General features: G+C 40.0%; 1 protein-coding gene and 1 long non-coding RNA gene across 3 annotated transcripts in view; one reads left to right on the top strand and one right to left on the bottom strand.

Annotated features, from left to right (window-relative positions):
* LOC121387314 (dnaJ homolog subfamily C member 10-like) overlaps positions 1-19,638 on the bottom strand; it is a 62,768-nt gene that overhangs the window by 11,374 nt on the left and 31,756 nt on the right. Inside the window, exons 9-14 of the mRNA XM_041518337.1 lie at positions 18,401-18,517; positions 15,774-15,875; positions 15,290-15,445; positions 12,027-12,166; positions 1,951-2,149; positions 1,578-1,709 (exon numbers count right to left, since the gene is read on the bottom strand). Coding sequence (XP_041374271.1) covers positions 1,578-1,709; positions 1,951-2,149; positions 12,027-12,166; positions 15,290-15,445; positions 15,774-15,875; positions 18,401-18,517 — 846 coding nt within the window. The remainder of the gene's footprint in view (positions 1-1,577; positions 1,710-1,950; positions 2,150-12,026; positions 12,167-15,289; positions 15,446-15,773; positions 15,876-18,400; positions 18,518-19,638) is intronic.
* LOC121387386 lies at positions 4,596-7,644 on the top strand. 2 transcript variants are annotated; one of them, XR_005959807.1, is made up of 4 exons: positions 4,604-4,747; positions 5,586-5,792; positions 6,314-6,483; positions 7,193-7,644. It is a non-coding gene; the product is annotated as an uncharacterized LOC121387386 (long non-coding RNA). The 2 variants fall into 2 exon arrangements; XR_005959806.1 differs by having other exon boundaries at positions 4,596-5,792; positions 7,193-7,643.

Raw genomic sequence — 19,638 nt, 5'->3', positions numbered from 1 at the left:
GGTCACTGTGGATATGCGTGTGATTTTCTTACACCTCAGTTGCTGATGTTACCTGTGATTACTGTGAGTGGCATCCTATTCAATAGTATCACTGTGAGTGTGATGTTACCTGTGGTGGTGAGTGGTCACTGTGAGTGGAATGTTACCTGTGGTGAGTGGTCACTGTGAGTGGAATGTTACCTGTGATGAGTGGTCACTGTGAGTGGAATGTTACCTGTGGTGAGTGGTCACTGTGAGTGTGATGTTACCTGTGGTGAGTGGTCACTGTGAGTGTGATGTTACCTGTGGTGAGTGGTCACTGTGAGTGGAATGTTACCTGTGGTGAGTGGTCACTGTGAGTGTGATGTTACCTGTGGTGAGTGGTCACTGGTGAGTGGTCACTGTGAGTGATGTTACCTGTGGTGAGTGGTCACTGTGAGTGGAATGTTACCTGTGGTGAGTGGTCACTGTGAGTGTGATGTTACCTGTGGTGAGTGGTCACTGTGAGTGTGATGTTACCTGTGGTGAGTGGTCACTGTGAGTGTGATGTTACCTGTGGTGAGTGGTCACTGTGAGTGTGATGTTACCTGTGGTGAGTGGTCACTGTGAGTGGTCACTGTGGTGAGTGGTCACTGTGAGTGTGATAGTACCTGTGGTGAGTGGTCACTGTGAGTGTGATGTTACTGTGGTGAGTGGTCACTGTGAGTGTGATGTTACCTGTGGTGAGTGGTCACTGTGAGTGGAATGTTACCTGTGGTGAGTGGTCACTGTGAGTGTGATGTTACCTGTGGTGAGTGGTCACTGTGAGTGGAATGTTACCTGTGGTGAGTGGTCACTGTGAGTGTGATGTTACCTGTGGTGAGTGGTCACTGTGAGTGTGATGTTACCTGTGGTGAGTGGTCACTGTGAGTGTGATGTTACCTGTGGTGAGTGGTCACTGTGAGTGTGATGTTACCTGTGGTGAGTGGTCACTGTGAGTGTGATGTTACCTGTGGTGAGTGGTCACTGTGAGTGTGACCTGTGGTGAGTGGTCACTGTGAGTGTGATGTTACCTGTGGTGAGTGGTCACTGTGAGTGGAATGTTACCTGTGGTGAGTGGTCACTGTGAGTGTGATGTTACCTGTGGTGTGAGTGTGGTCACTGTGAGTGGAATGTTACCTGTGGTGTGTGGTCACTGTGAGTGGAATGTTACCTGTGGTGAGTGGTCACTGTGAGTGTGATGTTACCTGTGGTGAGTGGTCACTGTGAGTGGAATGTTACCTGTGGTGTGTGGTCACTGTGAGTGGAATGTTACCTGTGGTGAGTGGTCACTGTGAGTGGAATGTTACCTGTGGTGAGTGGTCACTGTGAGTGGAATGTTACCTGTGGTGTGTGGTCACTGTGAGTGGAATGTTACCTGTGGTGTGTGGTCACTGTGAGTGGGATGTTACCTGTGGTGAGTGGTCACTGAGTGGAATGTTACCTGTGGTGAGTGGTCACTGTGAGTGTGATGTTACCTGTGGTGAGTGGTCACTGTGAGTGTGATGTTACCTGTGGTGAGTGGTCACTGTGAGTGTGATGTTACCTGTGGTGAGTGGTCACTGTGAGTGGAATGTTACCTGTGGTGATTGGTCACTGTGAGTACCAGAGTAGAAGCGCACAGAGGGGAAGGCGCGGATCCCAGCCTGCTGACAAGCCCACTGCTCCTCATCACAGTTTACTTTACCAGCTTTCGCTATTCCTTCTATGTTCTGTAAAAAAAATCAAATAAACATTCACAGCCTATTCCTTCTATGTTCTGTAAAAAAAATCAAATAAACATTCACAGCCTATTCCTTCTATGTTCTGTAAAAAAAAATCAAATAAACAGTCTCTGCCCCTAGTTCTCGCCAATTGTACAGGTACATTTTTGTACAGAAAAAACTACCTCTGCCGCCCCCCACCCCCCCTCCCCCGATTAAAAACATCAGGAACAGCCATCAATCACTGTACCTCCGCAACCCGCTCAAACTCAGGCCGGAACACCTGACAGTGATCACACCACGGTGCGTAGAAGTCGACAATCCACGGCTCTCGTCCATGCAGAATCGTTTGGAAATCGCTTGACGTCAGTGCGTGCACTTTACTCGGCAGGAACTCGTAGGCCCAAGCACGCAGAGCATGGGCATCTCGGTGCCATCCATTGTAGACGCTGAAATTATCAACCACAATATTATCAATTTTTATCTTCTTTCATAAGTTATCAACCACAATATTATCAATTTTCATCTTCTTTCATAAGTTATCAACCACAATATTATCAATTTTTATCTTCTTTCATAAGTTATTAACCACAATATTATCAATGTTCACCTTCTTTCATAAGTTATCAACCACAATATTATCAATTTTCATCTTTTTTCATAAGTTATCAACCAAAATATTATCAATTTTCATTTTCTTTCAAGAAAGTGCTAGTTCCAATTAATAAGACTTAGTATGGTTAAAACTCTTGTACTGTGTGATAAGAAGGAACTGGATTAATTAACAAGTTTTGTAAAACTCTTGTACTGTGTGACAAGAAGGTGCCAGTTCCCATTAACAAGTTTTGTAAAACCCTTGTACTGTGTGACAAGAACGTACTGGATTAACAAGTTTTGTAAAAACCCTTGTACTGTGTAACAAGAATGTGCCAGTTCCTATTAACAAGTTTTTATAAAACCCTTGTAATGTGTGACAAGAAGGTACTGGATTAACAAGTTTTGTAAAACCCTTGTACTGTGTGACAAGAACGTACTGGATTAACAAGTTTTGTAAAACCCTTGTACTGTGTGACAAGAACGTACTGGATTAACAAGGTTTGTCAAACCTTTGTACTGTGTGACTCACAAGAATGTGCAGGTTCTTATTAACTAGTTTTGTCAAACCTTGTACTGTGTGACAAGAATGTGCTGGTTCTCATTAACATGTTTTGTCGTACTGTGTGACTCACAAGAATGTGCTGGTTCTCATTAACTAGTTTTGTCAAACCTTGTACTGTGTGACACAGAATGTGCCGGTTCTCATTAACAAGTTTTGTCAAACCTTGTACTGTGTGACTCACAAGAATGTGCAGGTTCTCATTAACAAGTTTTGTCAAACCCTTGTACTGTGTGACAAAGAATGTGCCAAGAATGGTTCTCATTAACAAGTTTTGTCAAACCCTTGTACTGTGTGACTCACAAGAATGTGCTGGTTCTCATTAACAAGTTTTGTCAAACCCTTGTACTGTGTGACAAGAAGGTGCTGGATTAACAAGTTTTGTAAAACCTTTGTACTGTGTGACAAGAATGTGCTGGTTCTCATTAACAAGTTTTGTCAAACCCTTGTACTGTGTGACTCACAAGAATGTGCAGGTTCTCATTAACTAGTTTTGTCAAACCTTTGTACTGTGTGACAAGAATGTGCTGGTTCTCATTAACAAGTTTTGTAAAACCTTTGTACTGTGTGACAAGAATGTGCTGGTTCTCATTAACAATTTTTGTCAAACCTTGTACTGTGTGACAAGAATGTGCCAGTTCTCATTAACAAGTTTTGTCAAACCCTTGTACTGTGTGACTCACAAGAATGTGCAGGTTCTCATTAACTAGTTTTGTCAAACCTTGTACTGTGTGACAAGAAGGTGCTGGATTAACAAGTTTTGTAAAACCTTTGTACTGTGTGACAAGAATGTGCTGGTTCTCATTAACAAGTTTTGTCAAACCCTTGTACTGTGTGACTCACAAGAATGTGCAGGTTCTCATTAACTAGTTTTGTCAAACCCTTGTACTGTGTGACAAGAAGGTGCTGGATTAACAAGTTTTGTCAAACCTTTGTACTGTGTGACAAGAATGTGCCAGTTCTCATTAACAAGTTTTGTCAAACCTTGTACTGTGTGACTCACAAGAATGTGCAGGTTCTCATTAACAAGTTTTGTCAAACCCTTGTACTGTGTGACAAGAAGGTGCTGGTGTCAAGAAGGTCATTAACAAGTTTTGTCAAACCCTTGTACTGTGTGACTCACAAGAATGTGCAGGTTCTCATTAACAAGTTTTGTCAAACCTTGTACTGTGTGACTCACAAGAATGTGCAGGTTCTCATTAACTAGTTTTGTCAAACCCTTGTACTGTGTGACAAGAATGTGCCGGTTCTCATTAACAAGTTTTGTCAAACCCTTGTACTGTGTGACAAGAAGGTGCTGGATCATAACAAGTTTTGTCAAACCCTTGTACTGTGTGACAAGAAGGTGCTGGATTAACAAGTTTTGTCAAACCTTTGTACTGTGTGACAAGAATGTGCCAGTTCTCATTAACAAGTTTTGTCAAACCCTTGTACTGTGTGACAAGAAGGTGCTGGATTAACTAGTTTTGTCAAACCTTTGTACTGTGTGACAAGAATGTGCAGGTTCTCATTAACAAGTTTTGTCAAACCCTTGTACTGTGTGACAAGAAGGTGCTGGATTAACAAGTTTTGTCAAACCTTTGTACTGTGTGACAAGAATGTGCCGGTTCTCATTAACAAGTTTTGTCAAACCCTTGTACTGTGTGACAAGAAGGTGCTGGATTAACAAGTTTTGTAAAACCTTTGTACTGTGTGACAAGAAACAGACTTGACAGTAACATTGCCTCTTGAGACCATTGTTTGCTATGCCTGTGGTACATATATTTAACGAGAGTAGCCTCCCCTCCATTAGCCCATGTGCTTAGGAGAGTGGATAATTAAAATTGCAGGTGGCGAAGTATCAATTTTATTTACTTAAATCCTGTCACAGAGGCTGTTCTCTTCATGTCAGGTAGTATATAGCACCTACTGTTAATAATTTAGTCAGTGCTTGGCTTTATATTTGTACTGTCACCAATGTATAATCAATAGTGGTGAGATACCTAAACACTATTTTACCAGTGCATAGCACCGGCCCGGCCGTGACCATGTTGTAATTGGTGCAAACTTCACCAGCCATGTGCTTTCGTGTTCTCAGAGCATCGGCACACACTAGGCTACACATTTTTTGTTTTTTGAAGTGTGGTGGATATTTTAATCAGCACTAATTAGCATAATAATTAAGCAAATATAGCATGAATGCACTGTGGATAGCCACCACTTTGCATAAAATTAATAGAAACACAAGACAGAGTAATGTAAATAATTGTGTATTATGGAATGGATATATCAGACATTATAAAAATATGGCATATGGTGTCATGAATATTAGACTGCCAGGTCAGGATAAACACAAGCCAATTAATGTTCACAGGCTTCGATACATGATTCATGTCAAATCAGTCACTTTACCAAAATCTTTTGATGTTTCTCACTTATGTCACCACAGTTTGTGTGTCAATATACACCACTTAAGTCTAGAGCCACATGTAATCAATAATCAAAGGCAGCACTGTAGAAATATGGTTCCAAAGAAATGTTCAGGCCATGGTATATATCCAGATTGCATTTTATAATAGTTCAGGTAAATAAATAAATACATATATATATATATATATCGGAAAGAATTCACCGAGTGTTCACAGTTTGTTGCCAACAGAGTTATAGTTCAGTTCGGGGTCGAGTAAGTTTTTTGAATATGTTATTGTCCGATGAAGTCTATCATACATATTGTATCTTTTTCTTCTTAGAGATGCCCTCCTGGCTTGGAATTGCTGTGTTCGTTGACGACTCGCATGTCTCCTGGCTATCCGCTCGATGCTCTTCAAGTGGCATATGACCGATGTTTTGTCACGTACCCCAGCTCCCACAGCTGTACATCTTTGAATGACCGAACTTGAAAACCCACTGTTCAGCATATGCACGGCACTGTGTATGCGGCTGGTGAAATTTCTATGGTATGTAACAGTTTTTGGATTTGTTCTGCTGTACGCTCTGTTGACGCTCTCACACTTTTGAGTATTTGTGTTCAGTTTAGTCTTCTCAATGGCTTTTACACCCAGTCTTATGTCTATGCATTGTTTAATCAGTGCCTCGTCCTCTACCGTGACATTTAACTTTGTACCGGTAGGCATGAATGTCATGTTTGATCGTCCCTTTTTCACCCCTGAGCACACAAAGGAATGTTTTCTGCATGTTGCTCCACATTTCCCAGTCACACAATATAGTATACTCGTAGCAGTGTAAGACAGTTTGCTTACTAACTTGTTCATGTTGCCGGCAAGTTGGTTGTGTGCCGATGTATATTCACTGTGGCAGCGCCGTCTCAAGTCGATAGCAAATCTTTTTTTAACCTTTTCTCGTTCCGCTTTTGTGTTTCCAGGGAACATGTTGTCACTGAACTTGACCCTTTCTGTAAACTTCCTTTGTGATTCGGATAAATGACGGGTGTCTCTCAGATTTTTTATCTTCACTTTAGATATTTTGCTCTGGGATGACTGTAATCCGGACACGGCACGGGAATCGCCATCAGTCGTGAAGAATCCAATCGTGAGTGGAGAGACGTCTGATGAGAAGTCACTTGAACACTGAGCTGCAGAATGTTCTTCGTCTCCTATTGTGTCGTCAAGCCGGAGATTTGCTGTACAGGTATCTGTATGATCGGGGCAGAATATTAGTCTATTTTCTCTCGCTGCTTGAAGCTCACGAGCCTTCCAGGGTTTATTTCCTGTATAAACTCCTATTATGTCTTACCGGTCTCATTTTCCACCATAGTGTAACTTGCTAGTGTAGCCGGTTGAAATGGTGTTGAACCGCACCCACTTGAAAGAGGATTGTTGTACCGGCAGTCTCCTTCTATGGCAATGGGATGGTCAGCTGAAAATCCCCTATTAATGTTCAGTTGTACTAAGTCTGCTCTGCGTGTGGACATGTCAAGTTTATTGAGACTGGTTGTCACTCGTCCCACTTCGTTGGCAGTATTCTGCATTCCGCTGGTAGCTGGGGGTGTGACTCCAGCACACAGCATTATTCCCCGGAAACCGGTAACACCGACAGATGTGCTCTGTAGTCCTACGTGTACACCGACATTTGGCTTTGCTGATTTTGGTCCCCTCCTAGTATTCTGTGTTGTCTCTTCATACAGTTTGTATTTTTTACTTGTGAATGAACACTTTTGACATCTCAGTCCTGCACGGGTGCAGAGGCCCCATTTCTGACACAAGTCTAGATTCCATGTGTACTTGCCAGTGCACCCTGGACAAGCTAGTCTGTGGTCTTCATTAGTGTCATTAAACATCTTCAGAAGCATACCACAGTGTATAATTTTGGAATCATTCATGTCCATTTTTGCTTTCAGGAACTCGCCTGCCTGTGTACCACCTCCAGTTGAGATCCGTGTTGGTCGGAGAAGTCTAATGTCACTGGGAATTCCATCCGCATCCTTGACGATGTATGACTGTCTATCACAATGGTGTACCACAGCGTTGAACTCTTCTTGACTAAGTCTCTTGGTAACTGGTATGTTGTCACCTTCAGGCTTAAGACACTTTGTTTTAGTAACACCTATAGTTCTTTTGAACAGACATTGGTGTCCCTTTTGAAAGGCACCCTTGTTGTGCAGGTTTTCTGTTGGATTTTTCTTTGGCTTCATTGTTAGCACACTGGGTGTGGTATATTCTCTTAGTATAAGGAAAAGTTGTGAACTTTTGTATCTCTTAGCATGTAGCAGTCTTCAGCGGAATGGAACCTGTGGTGTGTGTTATGTTAATAAATACTCTCATGCAGTAAACTGATGCGTGTTCTGTTTTGAATTTGTTTATGATTGTGGTCAGTTCTCTCAGCCATGAGATACTTTAGGCTTCAGTTCACTCCCAGTTTGAAATTGCCCATGTGTCCCGTTGACAGCTGCCAGTGTGCATACTTCCCTCTCATACTGTCCCAAAATAACCTTTTTGTGGCTCACTTGAATTTGCCAAATCCAATATTTAAATTAAATTTTTAATAAAAGTTCATGCATATGACATATTAAAATATGCCAGTACCCAGTATGGTCTTGTAATTTTAATGTGACCATTTCATAAGGTTCTGCTGTCAGTACCCCCCATTATACAACAGCAAACATTTGGAATGTCACCTCCATGTTATAACTTTGGTCAGGTGAACTTGAGGTGTGGAGAAGCTTAATTTTCTATTATTTCAGCCCAGTGTTGCTAACCCCCGGGCCAGTCTTCATGGCCTCTTGCGTTAATGCATATTAGAAGACATGACCAAATTTGGTGTTTTCCTACTAGGTATGCGTCATAGTATGTCATGTGTCAAAACTGACTAGCTATCCCATTCCAAACCCCCTCTTAAGGGATCACACCGCTATTTCAGCCAATGAGCGACGTGTAGGCGACGAATTTAGTTCCATGAAAAAGAGTACCTCTTTTCTTTATTTTATTATGTTGGTGTCTGAACAGACTTGACAGTATGATTATGGAATATTGGAAGGGTAACATTGCCTCTTGATTTTGGCATATCAAACTGACAGATACATATCTGCTTAGCTACAAGCAAGACCATTGTTTGCTATGCCTGTGGTACATATATTTAACGAGAGTAGCCTCCCCTCCATTAGCCCATGTGCTTAGGAGAGTGGATAATTAAAATTGCAGGTGGCGAAGTATCAATTTTATTTACTTAAATCCTGTCACAGAGGCTGTTCTCTTCATGTCAGGTAGTATATAGCACCTACTGTTAATAATTTAGTCAGTGCTTGGCTTTATATTTGTACTGTCACCAATGTATAATCAATAGTGGTGAGATACCTTGTACTGTGTGACAAGAATGTGCCAGTTCTCATTAACAAGTTTTGTCAAACCCTTGTACTGTGTGACTCACAAGAATGTGCAGGTTCTCATTAACTAGTTTTGTCAAACCCTTGTACTGTGTGACAAGAAGGTGCTGGATTAACAAGTTTTGTCAAACCCTTGTACTGTGTGACTCACAAGAATGTGCAGGTTCTCATTAACTAGTTTTGTCAAACCTTGTACTGTGTGACAAGAATGTGCCAGTTCTCATTAACAAGTTTTGTCAAACCTTGTACTGTGTGACTGTGTGACAAGTACTGTGTGAAGAATGTGCTGGATTAACAAGTTTAGTCAAACCTTTGTACTGTGTGACAAGAAGGTGCTGGATTAACAAGTTTTGTCAAACCGTGTACTGTGTGACTCAAAAGAATGTGCCGGTTCTCATTAACTAGTTTTGTCAAACCTTGTACTGTGTGACAAGAATGTGCCGGTTCTCATTAACAAGTTTTGTCAAACCCTTGTACTGTGTGACTCACAAGAATGTGCCGGTTCTCATTAACAAGTTTTGTCAAACCCTTGTACTGTGTGACTCACAAGAATGTGCCGGTTCTCATTAACAAGTTTTGTCAAACCCTTGTACTGTGTGACAAGAAGGTGCTGGATTAACAAGTTTTGTAAAACCTTTGTACTGTGTGACAAGAATGTGCTGGTTCTCATTAACAAGTTTTGTCAAACCCTTGTACTGTGTGACAAGAATGTGCTGGTTCTCATTAACAAGTTTTGTCAAACCCTTGTACTGTGTGACTCACAAGAATGTGCCAGTTCTCATTAACAAGTTTTGTCAAACCCTTGTACTGTGTGACTCACAAGAATGTGCAGGTTCTCATTAACAAGTTTTGTCAAACCCTTGTACTGTGTGACAAGAAGGTGCTGGATTAACAAGTTTTGTAAAACCTTTGTACTGTGTGACAAGAATGTGCTGGTTCTCATTAACAATTTTTGTCAAACCTTGTACTGTGTGACAAGAATGTGCCAGTTCTCATTAACAAGTTTTGTCAAACCCTTGTACTGTGTGACTCACAAGAATGTGCAGGTTCTCATTAACTAGTTTTGTCAAACCTTGTACTGTGTGACTCACAAGAATGTGCAGGTTTAACAAGTTTTGTCAAACCTTGTACTGTGTGACTCACAAGAATGTGCCGGTTCTCATTAACAAGTTTTGTCAAACCTTGTACTGTGTGACTCACAAGAATGTGCCAGGTTCTCATTAACAAGTTTTGTCAAACCTTGTACTGTGTGACTCACAAGAATGTGCAGGTTCTCATTAACAAGTTTTGTCAAACCTTGTACTGTGTGACTCACAAGAATGTGCAGGTTCTCATTAACAAGTTTTGTCAAACCTTGTACTGTGTGACAAGAATGTGCCAGTTCTCATTAACAAGTTTTGTCAAACCCTTGTACTGTGTGACTCACAAGAATGTGCAGGTTCTCATTAACTAGTTTTGTCAACCCTTGTACTGTGTGACAAGAAGGTGCTGGATTAACAAGTTTTGTAAAACCTTTGTACTGTGTGACAAGAATGTGCTGGTTCTCATTAACAAGTTTTGTCAAACCTTGTACTGTGTACTGTGTGACTCACAAGAATGTGCAGGTTCTCATTAACTAGTTTTGTCAAACCTTGTACTGTGTGACAAGAATGTGCCAGTTCTCATTAACAAGTTTTGTCAAACCTTTGTACTGTGTGACAAGAAGGTGCTGGATTAACAAGTTTAGTCAAACCTTTGTACTGTGTGACAAGAAGGTGCTGGATTAACAAGTTTTGTCAAACCGTGTACTGTGTGACTCACAAGAATGTGCCGGTTCTCATTAACAAGTTTTGTCAAACCTTGTACTGTTTTGTTAACAAAAACCTTGTACTGTGTGACTCAAAGAATGTGCTGGTTCTCATTAACAAGTTTTGTCAAACCTTGTACTGTGTGACTCACAAGAATGTGCCGGTTCTCATTAACAAGTTTTGTCAAACCCTTGTACTGTGTGACTCACAAGAATGTGCCGGTTCTCATTAACAAGTTTTGTCAAACCTTGTACTGTGTGACTCACAAGAATGTGCCGGTTCTCATTAACAAGTTTTGTCAAACCTTGTACTGTGTGACAAGAATGTGCCGGTTCTCATTAACAAGTTTTGTCAAACCCTTGTACTGTGTGACAAGAAGGTGCTGGATTAACAAGTTTTGTCAAACCTTTGTACTGTGTGACAAGAATGTGCCGGTTCTCATTAACAAGTTTTGTCAAACCTTGTACTGTGTGACTCACAAGAATGTGCCGGTTCTCATTAACAAGTTTTGTCAAACCTTGTACTGTGTGACTCACAAGAATGTGCAGGTTCTCATTAACAAGTTTTGTCAAACCCTTGTACTGTGTGACAAGAAGGTGCTGGATTAACAAGTTTTGTCAAACCTTTGTACTGTGTGACAAGAAGGTGCTGGATTAACAAGTTTTGTCAAACCTTGTACTGTGTGACTCTCAAGAATGTGCCAGTTCTCATTAACTAGTTTTATCAAACCCTTGTACTGTGTGACTCACAAGAATGTGCCGGTTCTCATTAACTAGTTTTGTCAAACCTTGTACTGTGTGACTCACAAGAATGTGCCGGTTCTCATTAACTAGTTTTGTCAAACCTTGTACTGTGTGACAAGAAGGTGCTGGATTAACAAGTTTTGTCAAACCCTTGTACTGTGTGACAAGGTGCTGGATTAACTAGTTTTGTCAAACCTTTGTACTGTGTGACAAGAAGGTGCTGGATTAACAAGTTTTGTCAAACCTTGTACTGTGTGACTCACAAGAATGTGCCGGTTCTCATTAACTAGTTTTGTCAAACCTTGTACTGTGTGACTCACAAGAATGTGCCGGTTCTCATTAACTAGTTTTGTCAAACCTTGTACTGTGTGACAAGAAGGTGCTGGATTAACAAGTTTTGTCAAACCCTTGTACTGTGTGACAAGGTGCTGGATTAACTAGTTTTGTCAAACCTTTGTACTGTGTGACAAGAAGGTGCTGGATTAACAAGTTTTGTCAAACCTTTGTACTGTCTGACAAGAAGGTGCTGGATTAACAAGTTTTGTCAAACCTTTGTACTGTGTGACAAGAAGGTGCTGGATTAACAAGTTTTGTCAAACCTTTGTACTGTGTGACAAGAAGGTGCTGGATTAACTAGTTTTGTCAAACCTTTGTACTGTGTGACAAGAAGGTGCTGGATTAACTAGTTTTGTCAAACCTTTGTACTGTGTGACAAGAAGGTGCTGGATTAACAAGTTTTGTCAAACCTTGTACTGTGTGACTCACAAGAATGTGCCGGTTCTCATTAACTAGTTTTGTCAAACCTTGTACTGTGTGACTCACAAGAATGTGCCAGTTCCTGTCGAGCCAGAGGGGTAGAGTCGCATGCTGGGGTATGAGTTGACGTTCTGCTGCGCACACAGGTCGTGGTTCTGCACACAGTCAACCTTGGCCACATGGATGTTCTTCGTGTTCTTCACCATCTAAGGAAACGTGTATTTCAGAATCAACAAGTGTTGACATCCAATAGCCGCTGATTAATAAATAAATGTGCTCTAGTGGTGTCATTAAACAAAACAATCTTTAACTGAAGACTATTTGAATCACCAAGTGTTTGATATCCAATAGCCGCTGATTAATAAATCAATGTGCTCTAGTGGTGTCATTAAACAAAACAAACTTTAATTGAAGAGTGTATCAGAATCATCAAGTGTTTGATATCCAATAGCCGATGATTAATAAATCAATGTGCTCTAGTGGTGTCATTAAACAAAACAAACTTTAATTGAAGAGTGTATCAGAATCACCAAGTGTTTGACATCCAATAGCCGCTGATTAATAAATCAATGTGCTCTAGTGGTGTCATTAAACAAAACAAACTTTAACTGAAGACTGTATTTAATTTAGAATTATCAAAAATGTTTCGACATCCATTAAGCGATGATTAATAAATCAACAAAATTTGACACCATTAGAGCACATTGATTTAATCATCGCCTACTGGATGTCTAACATTTGGTGATTCTAATAGTCTTTAGTTAAAGATTGTTTTGTTTAACGGCACCACTAGAGCATTGATTTAATCATCGCCTACTGGATGCCTAACATTTGGTGATTCTAATAGTCTTTAGTTAAAGATTGTTTTGTTTAACGGCACCACTAGAGCATTGATTTAATCATCGCCTACTGGATGCCTAACATTTGGTGATTCTAATAGTCTTTAGTTAAAGATTGTTTTGTTTAACGGCACCACTAGAGCATTGATTTAATCATCGCCTACTGGATGCCAAACATTTGGTGATTCTAATAGTCTTTAGTTAAAGATTGTTTTGTTTAACGGCACCACTAGAGCATTGATTTAATCATCGCCTACTGGATGCCTAACATTTGGTGATTCTAATAGTCTTTAGTTAAAGATTGTTTTGTTTAACGGCACCACTAGAGCATTGATTTAACATCGCCTATCGCCTACTGGATGCCAAACATTTGGTGATTCTAATAGTCTTTAGTTAAAGATTGTTTTGTTTAACGGCACCACTAGAGCACATTGATTTAATCATCGCCTACTGGATGCCAAACATTTGGTGATTCTAATAGTCTTTAGTTAAAGATTGTTTTGTTTAACGGCACCACTAGAGCACATTGATTTAATCATCGCCTACTGGATGCCAAACATTTGGTGATTCTAATAGTCTTTAGTTAAAGATTGTTTTGTTTAACGGCACCACTAGAGCATATTTAATCATCGCCTACTGGATGCCTAACATTTGGTGATTCTAATAGTCTTTAGTTAAAGATTGTTTTGTTTAACGGCACCACTAGAGCATTGATTTAATCATCGCCTACTGGATGCCTAACATTTGGTGATTCTAATAGTCTTTAGTTAAAGATTGTTTTGTTTAACGGCACCACTAGAGCATTGATTTAATCATCGCCTACTGGATGCCAAACATTTGGTGATTCTAATAGTCTTTAGTTAAAGATTGTTTTGTTTAACGGCACCACTAGAGCATTGATTTAATCATCGCCTACTGGATGCCAAACATTTGGTGATTCTAATAGTCTTTAGTTAAAGATTGTTTTGTTTAACGGCACCACTAGAGCATTGATTTAATCATCGCCTACTGGATGCCAAACATTTGGTGATTCTAATAGTCTTTAGTTAAAGATTGTTTTGTTTAACGGCACCACTAGAGCACATTGATTTAATCATCGCCTACTGGATGCCAAACATTTGGTGATTCTAATAGTCTTTAGTTAAAGATTGTTTTGTTTAACGGCACCACTAGAGCATTGATTTAATCATCGCCTACTGGATGCCAAACATTTGGTGATTCTAATAGTCTTTAGTTAAAGATTGTTTTGTTTAACGGCACCACTAGAGCACATTGATTTAATCATCGCCTACTGGATGCCAAACATTTGGTGATTCTAATAGTCTTTAGTTAAAGATTGTTTTGTTTAATGGCACCACTAGAGCATTGATTTCTTTGATCTGCTTTTGGATGTCAAACAATTGGTAATTCTTATAGTCTTCAGTTAAAAGTTTGTTTTGTTGAACGACACCAGTAGAGCACTTTGATTTATTAATCATCGGCTACTGGATGTCAAACATTTGGTTAATTCTGACAGATAGTCTTAAGAGAGGAAACTTGTTGTTTTTCCCATTAGTAGCAAGGGATCTTTTATGCACCGATTTACTACAAACAGGATAACACATAACATGGCCTTTGATATATGTTGTGACCGGCCTCGGTGGCATCATGGTTAGGCCATCGGTCGACAGGCTGGTAGGTACTGGGTTCGGATCCCAGTCGAGGCATGGAATTTTTAATCCAGATACCAACTCCAAACCCTGAGTGAGTGCTCCGCAAGGCTCAATGGGTAGGTGTAAACCACTTGCACCGACCAGTGTTCCATAACTGGTTCAACAAAGGCCATGGTTTGTGCTATCCTGCCTGTGGGAAGCGCAAATAAAAGATCTCTTACTGTTAATCAGAAAGAGTAGCCCATGTAATGGCGACAGCGGGTTTCCTCTCAAAATCTGTGTGGTCCGTAACCATATGTCTGACGCCATATAACCGTAAATAAAATGTGTTGAGTGCATCGTTAAATAAAATATTTCTTTCTTTCTTTCTTTGGTATATGTTGTGGTGCACTGTACGGATGGGGCAAAACCTAATCAGTTAATGGTCTACAGAGGTGATTCAATCCTAGAATAGTATTAGTGAAAACGTTATAAATTGTTAATTGTTTCAATAGTCCAACACACATAGATTTTATTTATTTTTTGTTTAACGACACCACTAGAGCAATTGATTAATTAATCATTGGCTATTGGATGTCAAACATTTAGTAATTCTGAAACGTAGTCATCAGAAGAAACCCGCTAAATTTTTCATAATGTAGCAAGGGATCTTTTATACGCACTTTCCCACAGACAGGAAAGCACATACCACGGCCTTTAACCAGTTGTGGTGCACTGGTTGGAAACCCAATCAGTTGAATGGATCCATCGAGGTGGTTTGATCCTGCGACGCAAGCACCTCAAAGCGAGCACTCAACCGACAGCTAAATCTCGTCCCCTAGATCATAGATTACATTACCTTGGCGAGTCTGCTCCACTCTGGGGCTAGCTGCTGACACGGCCCGCACCACGGCGCGTAGAAGTCGATGAGCCAGACATCATCCACGTTTTTATCAACGACCTCCCGACCGAAACTGGCCATGTTGAGAGACAGCACCGGCGGACTGAGAGTGTCCTGGAAACAGACAACAGGTGCTTCAGTAATCACCAGACATTGTTTGGTTCGACCGGTAGGGGACTAATAAAACATGTCTTTCCTTCTTTCTTTGTCACAATCAGAAACAAATACATCAGAAAAAAACCCATCAGAAAAAAAAAACATCAGAAAAAAACCCACCAGAAAAAAAAACATCAGAAAAAAAGAGAAAAAAAACCCCAAATACATCAGAAAAAAAAACATTAGAAAAAAAAACATCAAAAAAAAAAAACACTAGAAGAAAAATACATCAGAAAAAAACACACCAGAAAAAAGACATGAGAAAATGCCACAGACTATTTCTCACCTTAAGAAACTCGACAATGTGGTCGGCACTGTGGTGTCCCTGATAGTGATGTGGCGTACTCTGGTTGTACATAATAGTCGTCGGGTATGAATGGATGTTGTACTAAACAGAAACAAAATCTACATAGCACACAATGTACTCAGAACAACATCTTCAATCAATTCAACACCAAAACTTTGTGGACAGAAGTCCTTCTAAAACTGAAAGTTAAAGCTACGGAATTTAGAGAAATTATCAATCTTTAGAAGAAACATGCTAGCGTAGATATATACTGAGATTACATTTCTCATTATTATCTGTAGTCACCATCGAATGCTGCTCAAAATGCACTTTATACTTTCTAATAATAGATTTCACTTTTTCAAGCAGTTTTTGCTTTCTGTTATTTTGGACAGTGTTTTAGATTGTGGTATAGAGAAGACAGATTATGGCATAAAGACAGATTGTGGCATAGACAGATTGCCGTACAGAGAAGACAGATTATGGCATAAAGACAGATCGTGGCATAGAGAAGACATATTGTGGCATAAAGACATATTGTGGCATAGAGAAGACAGATTATGGCATAAAGACAGATCGTGGCATAGAGAAGACATATTGTGGCATAAAGACAGATTGCCGTACAGAGAAGACAGATTATGGCATAAAGACAGATCGTGGCATAGAGAAGACATATTGTGGCATAAAGACAGATCGTGGCATAGAAAAAGACAGATTATGGCATAAAGACAGATCGTGGCATAGAGAAGACATATTGTGGCATAAAGACAGATTGCCGTACAGAGAAGACAGATTATGGCATAAAGACAGATCGTGGCATAGAGAAGACATATTGTGGCATAAAGACAGATCGTGGCATAAAAAAAGACAGATCGTGGCATAGAGAACAGATTGTGGCATAACGAAGACAGATCATGGCATAGAGAAGACATTTTGTGGCATAAAGACAGATCGTGGCATAGAGAAGACAGATTGCGGCATAGACAAGACAGATTGTGGCATAGAGAAGACAGACTGCAGCATAGAAGACAGACTGCGGCATAGAGACAGGTGGTGGCATAGTGGTGGCATAGAGAAGACAGATTGCCATATAGAGACAGAGAAGACAGCAGTATAGAGAAGACAGCAGAACAGAGAAGACAGACAGCAGTACAGAGAAGACAGATAGCAGTACAGAGAAGACAGACAGCAGTATAGAGAAGACAGATAGCAGTACAGAGAAGACAGACAGCAGAACAGAGAAGACAGATAGCAGTACAGAGAAGACAGACAGCAGCACAGAGAAGACAGACAGCAGTACAGAGAAGACGGACAACAGTACAGAGAAGACAGACACCAGAACAGAGAAGACAGACAGCAGTACAGAGAAGACAGACAGCAGAACAGAGAAGACAGATAGCAGTATAGAGAAGACAGATAGCAGTACAGAGAAGACAGACAGCAGTACAGAGAAGACAGACAACAGAACAGAGAAGACAGACGACAGCAGTACAGAGAAGACAGACAGCAGAACAGAGAAGACAGACAGCAGAACAGAGAAGACAGACAGCAGCACAGAGAAGACAGACAGCAGCACAGAGAAAACAGACAGCAGTACAGAGAAGACAGCAGTACAGAGAAGACAAATAGCAGTACAGAGAAGACAGACAGTAGTATAGAGAAGACAGACAGTAGTATAGAGAAGACAGATAGCAGTACAGAGAAGACAGACAGCAGTATAGAGAAGACAGCAGTATAGAGAAGACAGCAGTACAGAGAAGACAAATAGCAGTACAGAGAAGACAAATAACAGTACAGAGAAGACAGACATCAGTATAGAGAAGACAGATAGCAGTACAGAGAAGACAGATAGCAGTATAGAGAAGACAAATAGCAGTATAGAGAAGACAAATAGCAGTACAGAGAAGACAGCAGTATAGAGAAGACAAATAGCAGTATAGAGAAGACAGATAGCATTACAGAGAAGACAAATAGCAGTACAGAGAAGACAGATAGCAGTATAGAGAAGACAGATAGCAGTATAGAGAAGACAAATAACAGTATAGAGAAGACAAATAGCAGTACAGAGAAGACAGTAGTATAGAGAAGACAGACAGCAGTATAGAGAAGACAGATAGCAGTATAGTGAAGACAGCAGTACAGAGAAGACAAATAGCAGTACAGAGAAGACAAATAACAGTACAGAGAAGACAGACATCAGTATAGAGAAGACAAATAGCAGTACAGAGAAGACAGATAGCAGTATAGAGAAGACAAGTAGCAGTACAGAGAAGACAGCAGTATAGAGAAGACAAATAGCAGTACAGAGAAGACAGATAGCATTATAGAGAAGACAAATAGCAGTACAGAGAAGACAGATAGCAGTATAGAGAAGACAAATAGCAGTATAGAGAAGACAAATAGCAGTATAGAGAAGACAAATAGCAGTACAGAGAAGACAGTAGTATAGAGAAGACAAACAGCAGTATAGAGAAGACAGATAGCAGTATAGAGAAGACAGCAGTATAGAGAAGACAGTAGTATAGAGAAGACACACAGCAGTATAGAGAAGACAGATAGCAGTATAGAGAAGACAGCAGTATAGAGAAGATAAACTGCAGTATAGAGAAGACAGAAGACTTTCTTACAACATTGCACAGGTTCCTGTGGATCGTGCAGTCGACGGTGCCAAAGTTGACTCGTTCACCAAACGACTTTGCAGCTTTTCTAAATTCCGGCAGTAACCTCATACAAGGAGGACACCACTGAAAGATGTGTCATATCGAACATTTACAATTTAAATAACACACCAAATATATCATTAATGGAAATAGTCAATCTTGACGGAAATAGTCACCATTATAACTATATTAAATACAACTTTTATTACAACAGAAAACATTTCCGTTTGAATATAACATGCACAGACTGTGAGAGACTGTTTATTACAAATATTGAGTTTTTAGTTGTACAAAATCAAGTGATGTATGATGAAAAACACAGGAGTAAGCAATCTCTTGCAGGAACAAATATTTTAAAAAACAACATTTAACTTTTTCAAAAACTATTATCAATAAGAAAAGTTCAATAAAAATAAGAATTTGTTGTTTTTTAAGCATGCATTTTGATGAACATTCATAAGTATGACTTTAAACCAAGTTTTATTGACCTGAGACATCTAGTTTGTGAGAATTGGATCTAAACACAAAACTAAGTTGAGCTAAAAGCAAATGTTGACATCGGTATCACCACTTCCCTGGCCACCCACCACTTATCGACAGAAAAGACATACCTATTTCTCACCTTTTTACTGCGTAAAGATAAGACAAAAAAATAGAACAATTACTTTTAACAGGACTAAACGAGGCATGGGAATGATTTCATTTCATTTCAATTTATTTTCGTGCTTATATCCAATTAAGGTTCAAGCACACTGTCCTGGGCACACACCTCAGCTATCTGGGCTGTCTGTCCAAGACAGTGTGTTAGTTGTTAGTGAGAGAAGAGCGTGCAGTGGTCTTACACCTACCCATTGAGTCGTTAAAACTCGCTCTGGGTGGCAGCCGGTACCGGGCTGCGAACCCAGTACCTACCAGCCTTATGTCCGATGGTTTAACCATGACACCGCAGAGTATGGGAATAAAACAAGCTACACTAACACCTGGTGGTCACATGATTTAATTGTCTTTTAAAACTTTGCACTCTCACTGCTGTAAACTTACAAATTGTGTTGGAAATTTTAACAGAGATGTCAATGGGGTTTTTCTAACAACTAGGACCGGCAAGACTTCCAGGAAGCTATAAATATGCAATGACTATAAAAAAAAATTAATATGTCCAATTTTTGCCTCTGGATAAGATTTAGATTTTTATTTCCTGTCTCATA

The sequence above is a fragment of the Gigantopelta aegis genome, chromosome 13 (assembly GCF_016097555.1).
Source record: "Gigantopelta aegis isolate Gae_Host chromosome 13, Gae_host_genome, whole genome shotgun sequence".
In the NCBI taxonomy this organism is placed as follows: domain Eukaryota; kingdom Metazoa; phylum Mollusca; class Gastropoda; order Neomphalida; family Peltospiridae; genus Gigantopelta; species Gigantopelta aegis.
The sequence above is the reverse complement of the archived record's forward strand: the minus strand, read 5'-3'. Positions and strand labels throughout refer to the sequence as shown.